Source organism: Neolamprologus brichardi, chromosome 5 (genome assembly GCF_056152115.1).
Source record: "Neolamprologus brichardi isolate AB-2024 chromosome 5, ASM5615211v1, whole genome shotgun sequence".
Taxonomy (NCBI): domain Eukaryota; kingdom Metazoa; phylum Chordata; class Actinopteri; order Cichliformes; family Cichlidae; genus Neolamprologus; species Neolamprologus brichardi.
Window position 1 is genome coordinate 16,049,265 of NC_142108.1, and position 8,964 is coordinate 16,058,228.

The 8,964-nt window shown below is 42.2% G+C and overlaps 2 protein-coding genes across 2 annotated transcripts; one reads left to right on the forward strand and one right to left on the reverse strand.

The window, feature by feature from the left end:
* Positions 1-582: 582 nt before the first annotated feature.
* On the reverse strand, positions 583-3,848 carry mrpl20 (mitochondrial ribosomal protein L20). The gene is made up of 4 exons (XM_006783388.3): positions 3,606-3,848; positions 3,345-3,455; positions 1,736-1,813; positions 583-1,654 (listed from the first exon to the last, which is right to left on the reverse strand). Exons 1-4 carry the CDS (start codon positions 3,690-3,692, stop codon positions 1,481-1,483), a joined length of 450 nt encoding a protein of 149 aa, XP_006783451.1. The 5' UTR covers positions 3,693-3,848; the 3' UTR covers positions 583-1,480.
* A 222-nt stretch (positions 3,849-4,070) lies between these two features.
* sdhb (succinate dehydrogenase complex, subunit B, iron sulfur (Ip)) lies at positions 4,071-7,632 on the forward strand. The gene is made up of 8 exons (XM_006783387.3): positions 4,071-4,186; positions 4,809-4,942; positions 5,452-5,537; positions 5,901-6,037; positions 6,483-6,599; positions 6,696-6,797; positions 6,885-7,007; positions 7,128-7,632. The coding sequence occupies exons 1-8, from the start codon at positions 4,115-4,117 to the stop codon at positions 7,206-7,208; spliced, it is 852 nt and encodes a 283-aa protein (XP_006783450.1). The 5' UTR covers positions 4,071-4,114; the 3' UTR covers positions 7,209-7,632.
* Positions 7,633-8,964: the final 1,332 nt, after the last annotated feature.

Below are 8,964 nucleotides of genomic sequence, written 5' to 3' on the forward strand. Positions count from 1 at the left end.
AGCGCGAGGTTTAGCTGAATAACCGCAGCCAGGATTGGCTCAGAACAAGTACTTCTTCTTCAACGTAGTAGTCCTCAGTAGAGGTCATTGACATAGCCCCGCCCACACTCGATACGGTAGCCGCGAAGGATCATAAAGCATACAATTCACTCGAAAGGACGTTTACCCCCGGTTTCATCAGGCTGTTTCTGTTTTTGAAAGTCATTGAAGTGTTAGAGGATTGTTTCCAGGTTTTCTATATCAAATCTATTTTTGATTTACTTAAACTCCAAATCTGGAAATTTAAAGCAAACACTCTGCACTGAAAACAATGAAGATGTTGGAAAACAGAAGGTTAAAACTGAAGAGCACTTCAGTTTTAACCTTCTGTTTTCCAACATCTTCATGCTGCAGAGCAAGAGTGGGCAATTTATGTCCCCAAGGGGCTACATGAGAAGCTGTTGTGCAGGCCCACACCAATAAGTTGTAAGAAGATAAAATAAACACTGAGCAGAACTGAGTTCAGCTTATTGTTGATCAGGACAAAAGTAAATAAAATCCTTAAAATAAAAAAATCTGATGAAAGACAGACCAAAACCAGAATATATATCAAAATGTTTAATGAGCTAAACATTTAGAAGACAACCGACCCACAAAAGGTGGTAAAACACATATTTACACAGAGACAAAAAAAAAAGGCCAACCTTAAAAACCAAACAAAAAGAAAAACTTTCAGTCATAACTCAAGGTTGCATATGATAAACAGGTTTATGGAAATGATAACAAGACCATGTGTGAAGACACTGGAGGTAATCAGGAGGTGACACCACATGTTGGACTGAAGCAGGTCTGGATTTGGAAACACATTCCTGTTTTAGGAAGTTTAAGTTTACCTCCTGCCAGGGATTCTGTGCAGCCATTGATAAATACCAGTGAAAGTTGGATTTATGGGTTTTATACATGTACTTCGTATGAAGAACACAATCAGAGACACTGATCTGGAAGTTCAGGAATCAAAATACTGCACACATAATGATCTGTGCTGCTGTAGGCAAGTTTACTTCAGGAATGATGCACTTTGTTGGTACCATTTTAAAAATCTCTCCAAAAATAATTTCTACGCGAGACCAGTGGAAAGCTCGTTAACATGAGACTCCTTGTAAGGACTTGTTCAAATATAAAGCCAACAAGAAGCACAGGACCAGCAGAAGTGTCACAAAACCGATTACTTTTTGATCAGCCTGTAAAATTCCTCAGTTTTTCCCAAACAAACAACCTGTGTTACAGCTCGAATTCAAGCCAGATCTCTGATCAAGCGATCATGAATCACCACACACAAATACAATTCTTTAAACGAATCATACAAGAAACACATTTTGATGAAATCCTAAAATGAGGTGTCTGTGTCAGTTCGATTTTTTTTTTTTTTTAAATAAATGCTGTTCTTTAACCCCCCACCCCCCAAAAAACCAATCATTTATCCATAACTGTGGCAAGTCCTTTACTGCAGCATAACTACACGGGAGAGCACACCAGAAGGCTCTTTGCCATCACCCAGTGCTGCCCTGAAGCCTTCTTGTTGCCGAGCCCTTGCCAGTTTTGCAAGTGAGAGGAACGACCGAGGCTCTGTGACAGCCAGATCACTGATGACGCGACGGTTGAGCTGGACGCTGCTCTATATGGTGAGAAAAAGGAAGAGTGAGCCAACAGAATTTTTAAAAATACATGAGCTGCAAAACTATCTCGTAAAACTAACCTTAGTCAGATTGTGCATGAGGGCGGGATATTTCATGCCGTGCTCTCGTGTTGCTGCAGCAATCCGTGAGATCCAGAGCTGATGAATCAAGGGGACAACACACAGGATCAATTATACTGAAGCAAACTGATTTCTAATCTTACACACACCAATCAGCTGCAATATTAAATCCAAAGAGAGGAAGTGAACAACATCCTGTTATACTGCAAAGTTCTGCTGGGAAGTGCACAGCAGTGGCCTCACCCAGCCAGAGAACACACCCCAAAGTGCTGACCTGACTTCAAATTCTCTCAATTTAATCAAAATAAGTCAGCATCCCCTGTCAACACAGGCCTGTGCAAGGCAAGACAGCAGACTGAGTATGGAGCAGAACTGAGGTTTTAGAATAGAATACCAGTAGAATAGAATGCCTTTATTGTCATTATACAGATGTACAATGAGATACATGGGGGGTGCACAGTTTCTGCAGCACTATATACATATGAGCAGTATTTACAGGAAAAAAAATATAAAGTGTACAAAAATACAATCTGGTAAAAAAAAAAAAAAACAATTAATAAAAAGTGTTTTGTATATATAGTTTGGGTTATTGCACAGTGGTGGTTTATCCTTGAAATGGGGGGTGGAACTGTGTTTATCAGTGCATGTGTGGACATGGAAGGAGTGCTTTCAAGTTGTTCACACCAAATTCTGACCCTACCATCCAAATGTCATGGCAGAATTCAAGATGCATCAGACCAGGCGTTTTTGATCTTCTGCAGTGAGATTTTGCTGAACCTGTGCAAATTATAGTCTCAGTTTCTTGCTCTTAGCGGACAGGATCCCCTGTGGTCGTCTTCATTTAGATATCCTCTAACCCTTGATTGTAATGCAAGGTTGTTTTAGTTCATCTCGCCTTCCTATTGCCTCAGGCGAAGGACTTTCACACAGAGAACTGCCGCTCGCTGCACTGTTTCCTCTTGGTTTTTTTTTGGACCATTTTCTGTAAATCCTAGAGATGGTTGTGTTGGAAAATCCCAGCAGCTCAACTGAAATATTCAGACCAGCCTGTCTGCCACAACATGTTTAAAGTCACTGAAATCACCCTCCTTCATCCATTCTGATGTTCAGTGTGAACCTGAGCTGGTCATCTTCACCATGTCAAGACGCCTGAATGTACTGGGTTGCTGTCAAGTGATCGGCTTACTAGTATTTTGCGTTAACAAGCAGTTGAACAGGTGTCCCTAATGAAGTGGCCTGTTAGTAATGTAGACACTGCTGCGGAACTAGCCCAAAGCTTTATTTTCTATTTAATTATTATATAGCGGACTAATGGAGTGAAAATATCAAGTATTTGATTAAACCGACCAAAAAATAAAGAAAATATAACCAGTTATCTAAAAAACATGCTTTAATTTAGTCATCTTGTGGTGCACCTGATTTATCTTGGGGATCCTTTAGGTGGTCATGACGCCAGTCAGGAATCATTTGATAAGCAAAAAGCTATCATTAGTGTTTGTTTTAAATATATTTGCACCCAGAATCTGCTGAAAAGTCTGTTACTTAGACTACGATTGCTACTATCAGGAAAAAATCCAAATGCCATGCAGTAATATTTGGGTCTTCTTACCGTCCTCATGTTGCGCTTCTTAAGTTTCCGAGCTTTGGTGGCGTACACGAACGCCCTCCTGACAGCCAGCACGGCCAGGCTGTAGCAGCGGTTCTTCCTGCCTCTGAAGTGCTGTTGGAAGAACCGACAGAGAAGTGACAACAACACTTGTTACAAGTCTTTAACACGACGAGGATGCAACAAACAAAACACCACAGCTTCTACAAACGTCATGAATGAGTTCTAGCAGCTATCGCTCCAGGAAATAGCCAATAGACGTACCCGCGCATGCTTGAGGACCTCCTGGACCTTCCAGTATCTGTCGGGTCCTCGGCTTCTGATCCAACAAGACAGCGTCAGAAACACCATTTCAGTCCCCCCGTCACCTCACCGCAGTGTCCACTTTTAAAAGAATAAACACGTAATAAGTGACCTCCAACCATGCACTCTCGGTGTTATGAGAGCTCAATAACTCCGCACGCCGTACGTCGACAAACCGAGGCGCATTCTGGGTACGTTCAATTTAAAATTCTGTCAGAGGCGGCGCGCGGGCTAATTTAACACAAATAACTTTTCAATTGCACCAGACGGCTACGGTTCACAAAACAAAAAACAAAACAAAAGCCTGAAAATAAAATGTCAAACATTTGATTACAGATCCGTAAAAATACACACTTTCTAAAGGACGTGTTTGCTTCAGTGCGCAACACGTCGGTGTTCAAAACAAACGCATCCACTGAGTTGAATGCTGGGATAGCGAGCTGCGGAGGTCAAAGGAGAGACCATCCAAAATGTCGGTCGCCAGTTTTACGTCCTTGACTCGGTGCGGTGTTTTGGCATTCCGCTCTCCCGTAGGACTCTTGGTATGTTGACGGTTATTGGGGAAAAGTAAATGGTTTCATCACGAACCGCTGCTGTCATCAGCCGGCCCGGTGTCAGCGTTTAGACCGGTTACAGCTCTCTACGTGAGGGTTCCGTCTATGTTCTGAAGTTCGGGTTACATAGTGTAGTTGTTAGCTAAACTTGTGTTAATTATGGTTCGGCTGGTTAACGCTAAATGTGTTGGAATGTATGTCTAAAAGGCACTAAAAGTAAATAATAATAGAGCTTTGTGCAGAAAAATATATTAAAAGACACAATCCGAAAAAAATGATGGCATTATTCTATTGCAATGAAGTTTGTGTTTTATGAAACCATGTCTGACTGCTATTAATACAGGATATTTATTGGTATTGATTAAAGGTTATTTAGACAAAGCTAAATTTAGTGATTGGAGCAGGTACTTCATCCTGGTCATGATTGAAGAGGACTTTAAGTATCATGGACTCTGCACTAATAAATCAGTACTGCATACTTGTGTCCCAAAGCGGGTTGGTGTGTGTGTGTGTGTGTGTGTGTGTGTGTGTGTGTGTGTGTGTGTGTGTGTGTTTGCTTGTTTTAAATTATTATTATATTTGATTTCTCGCCTGTCTTCCCTGTGATCAGGCGGTACGGTATGCACAGACAGCAGCAGCTCCAGCAGGGCAGCCCAGGGTAAAGAAGTTCCAGGTGTACAGATGGGATCCAGACACTCCAGGGGACAAACCCCGAATGCAGACCTTTGAGATTGACCTCAACACGTGAGTGTCATAGATTTGGACATCTGGCATCCAGGCAGAGCAATTTCCTGTCATTGATTAGAGAAAGTTTTATTAAAAGCAGACTCAACAGTCCAGCAGCTTTCCATTTTCATCCTAGATATCCCAGCAGTCTTCATTTTTCACAGGTTAGGATGTTTGTTGGTTAGGATGCTGCTGAGAATATATTCGGGTCTAAACAAAGGACATTGTTAATGGCCTAACTAATGCTCTCTGGTGGCTTCAGTAACAGGTGGCCCTGACAGCCTGGCATATTTTCAGTCCTCTTCCTTCACCTGTTCTCTAATCAGCTTTATTAAACTCTCAGCTCATGTTTGTCAGCGTGACACTGCTCAATGCTGAGTAATGCTGCTCAGCCGTATGATCTGTCTGGGTTTCAGCTGATCAAGTAAACACATCAGACAAGCTGCTTTGACGATTTCATGTTACATTTTTTTTTTTTTTTTTTTTTTTTTTTTTTTACTTACTGTGTTTTGTTTTTTTTCATCCAGCTGTGGCCCAATGGTTCTCGATGCGCTCATTAAGATCAAGAATGAGATTGACCCCACTCTGACATTTCGTCGCTCCTGCAGAGAAGGTCAGTAGCACAGGGGCTGGAGTTGCACCTTTAAAAGGGGTTTACAGAGTCTAGAGCACCTGAGTCAAAGCTTTTATACTCTTGAAGACTGACAAAGCCCATCTTTAAGAAGCCCATCTTTTCAGCTCAAAGTAAGAAGTGCAAAAACCCCCAAAAAACATTAAAGGTAAAAAAGAAATACAGTATGAAAAGCACAGACAGCATTGTCATTGTTTTTATTACTCAGTTTCACAGTTTGGTTGACGAGCAACAACACCACAAGCAGTTGCACACAGACCGGTTGTACCACATCTGTTGTTGTCCTCAAAAGTTAAATGTCAATAATAAATGTTGTTATTATAATTTTTATTCTGCTTTAACCAGGTATTTGTGGGTCCTGTGCGATGAACATCAATGGAGGAAACACACTCGCCTGCCTCAACAAGATCGACTCCAGCCTCAGCAAGCCGACTAAGATTTACCCTCTGCCACACATGTACGTCGTCAAGGACCTGGTACCTGTAAGTCAGCTTCACCGAACATCTGTGAACATCTGGAACGAAGCATTTACTTCAGGTTTTTGGGGTTTTTTTTAGCATTTGAATGTAAGACTGCTTGATTACAGCAATAAATCATAATTGCACATTCACATTGTTTAAGATTATCAATGATTATTAAAGATGTTAGACTTAGAAAAAGTTTAAATAAATAGGAAAATAAAAATTAGGTTGATAAGAATCGTTTTATTGGTCTTATCTTGCTCTGACAGTCACTGGAAGCCAAAATTATAATTACAATAAAATGTGAGTGATTCGCACACATACTTTGACACGTGGATTGGAGGAGCCTGGGATCGGTCAGCTGATCCATTTGATTGGTAGTCGACCACCTCTGTCATCTGAGCCGCAGCCACCTGAGTAGACAGTTCAATTTGGTGGATTCATTAGTGTAGCAATGTGTTTGCAGGACATGAGTAACTTCTACGCCCAGTACAAGTCCATCGAACCCTACCTGAAGAAGAAGGATGAGTCCAAGGAAGGGAAGGAGCAGTACCTGCAGTCTGTGGAGGACCGGCAGAAGCTGGTACGTTTGTCTTTGTTTGTTTTTTCACTGTCCCATAACATTCAGTCTTCCAGCACATTAAGGAAACATATCTTTACTTGCTTCTCTCCCATGTAGGACGGGCTGTATGAGTGTATTCTGTGCGCCTGTTGCAGCACCAGCTGCCCAAGTTACTGGTGGAACGGAGACAAATACCTCGGGCCTGCTGTGCTCATGCAGGTGTGTGTTTGAGCACTTTAATATGCGGGATGGTCTGTTATAGTCTGAATCAGCAAGGCTGTGTAGTAAACCTTTGTCGTGTCTCAGGCGTACCGCTGGATGATTGACTCACGAGACGAGTACACAGAAGAACGGTTGTCCAAGCTGCAGGATCCTTTCTCGCTCTACCGTTGCCACACCATCATGAACTGCACCAAGACCTGTCCCAAGGTAAGCTCTCTGCACACAAACACATCACTGCTGACACTTCAGGTACATCTGAGCAGCTTCGTACAGAGTCTACTCAGATGTGTGAATAAGCTTTTGTGTTTTCTGTGCTCTTCCTGTCAGGGCCTGAACCCAGGAAAAGCTATCGCTGAGATCAAGAAGATGATGGCCACATACAAGGAGAAGACAGCAGCTGCTGTCTGAAACCTCATTTATCCTCTGGATCTTCTTATCCCTCCATGACTAAGTTATACAATGATCAAAAAAATGCTTCTTCAGGTCTGTTGGGCCAGTGCACTATGTATCACCACCACGACATCCTGCAGTCAGCTGTAGCAGAAGCGTGTGTGTGTGTGGTTGGAGAACTTGGTGTGACATAAACGCACATGTACAGTATGAATGAAGGAGAGAGAGAGTCTTACATGTACCATAAAATAGGTGTTTACCTCCAACTCTACTGTGTGTTTGTGTACTTGATGCTACAGAGTAAAATCCAGGCGTTTCTTTGTGTGTATTTTAGCTCGTTGCTTTTCATGTTAGCAGCTGGTTCACAGACACGTTCCCTCAGATCTTCCAGCAAACTGACATCAGTCTTTGTTTTGATGGAAATAAATAAGTTTAAATTCTGGTTGCGGTCTTTCACTTGTGATTATTTCTCCTGTCATCCTACTACTACTACTACTACGTTGACTCGGTGTCCTCTGGGTGTCACTGTTGGGCAGAGCCAAATGAGTTGAACCATCTGAAGCATTTCAAAGCTTTTTCAACCAGCAATAAAACTCTTATTGTATGTTGACTGTAATTAAAGGGGCACTAAAATCCTGCTTTATGTTGTAAAATGGAGTTTGTCATCTGTACGGCAGACTAATCTCTGGAGGACTCAATGCAGAGCTTTGCTTTCAGTGCTGTGAGTATGTACAGAGACAGAAAAAGCAATTGCTGCTGTGGGATGATGGGACAGAGAAGATACAAACTGTGGGAGAGAGAAGAAGAAAAAAGTGGAGTAGAGTGCATCATGGGAAGGCTGCCAGCAGCCTGAGCCTATCGCAGCAGCAAGGTCCCCTGATTGAGCCCTGACTGTAAGCTTTGCCAAAAAGCTTAAAACCTAAAACTTTAGAGGGGGTCTGTCTCCCAAAACCAAGCTGGGAGCTGATTTCACAGAAGAATGACCTTAAAGCTGAAGGCTCTGCCACAATTAAACCTGCAGTCTGGGAGCGATCTGCGAGGTCTTTAAGATGTGATGAGGCCTGATTATTTAAAAACTTTCTATGTGTACAGAATTTAACAAGGACCCACATGCAGTTGTATTGTATAAAGGAAAACATGGCTGGTATTTATATGTGCTGACATTATATACAAGACATCAATGCCAGGAAAAAAGAACCAAAAAACTGGTGTCACTCAACCCTGATATGTTAGGAGCGTTATACTGTACATTTGTGTGATCTGTACACATGTGCGTTAAAGATTGCCAAAGGTTCAAGGTAATAAACAATTAGTTGCTCTGGGTGAAATTTTTTTTGTACTTTTGTCACTTGTTTTATCAGTGAAAGGGGGACATCACAGACTGTGAGCACAGAAGCCCCACCCACCCGCTGTCCAGACCTTCTGTTTGCACAGGCCAGCCAATCAGAAGAAAGCCATCTAAAAATAATATGGGAAGATAGCCAAAAGTCTTGTTTCAAGCAGTAGATGAACTACATGAAAGGGCTGCACCAGTGCCCATATTAAGAAAAATGAAATGTAAATCATGCTAAACTATCCTGGAAGCACAAGAATAAAACACGGAGCTGGAAATTAGCACTACGGATCATGTGAACTTACCCTTCGATTTCATACTTTCATAGAGTTTATAGCATCGCTTCCACTTCTGCATAGCTCTTCACTGACAGGGTTGTTGCTGGTCGTTGCTGGAGGCCGGGGCTGGACTGGACGGGGAGGAGACTGCAGATGCGGGGTG

Excerpts from the sequence above, each read along its gene's own strand:
- mrpl20 (XM_006783388.3), bottom strand. The coding sequence starts at position 3,692 with ATGGTGTTTCTGACGCTGTCTTGTTGGATCAGAAGCCGAGGACCCGAC. Across the intron at positions 3,456-3,605 it reads AGGTCCTCAAGCATGCGCGG|CACTTCAGAGGCAGGAAGAA; the intron begins GTACGTCTATTG and ends TTCTTCCAACAG. Across the intron at positions 1,814-3,344 it reads AGAAGCGCAACATGAGGACG|CTCTGGATCTCACGGATTGC; the intron begins GTAAGAAGACCC and ends TTGATTCATCAG.
- sdhb (XM_006783387.3), top strand. The coding sequence starts at position 4,115 with ATGTCGGTCGCCAGTTTTACGTCCTTGACTCGGTGCGGTGTTTTGGCA. Across the intron at positions 5,538-5,900 it reads TCGTCGCTCCTGCAGAGAAG|GTATTTGTGGGTCCTGTGCG; the intron begins GTCAGTAGCACA and ends TGCTTTAACCAG. Across the intron at positions 6,798-6,884 it reads GGCCTGCTGTGCTCATGCAG|GCGTACCGCTGGATGATTGA; the intron begins GTGTGTGTTTGA and ends GTCGTGTCTCAG.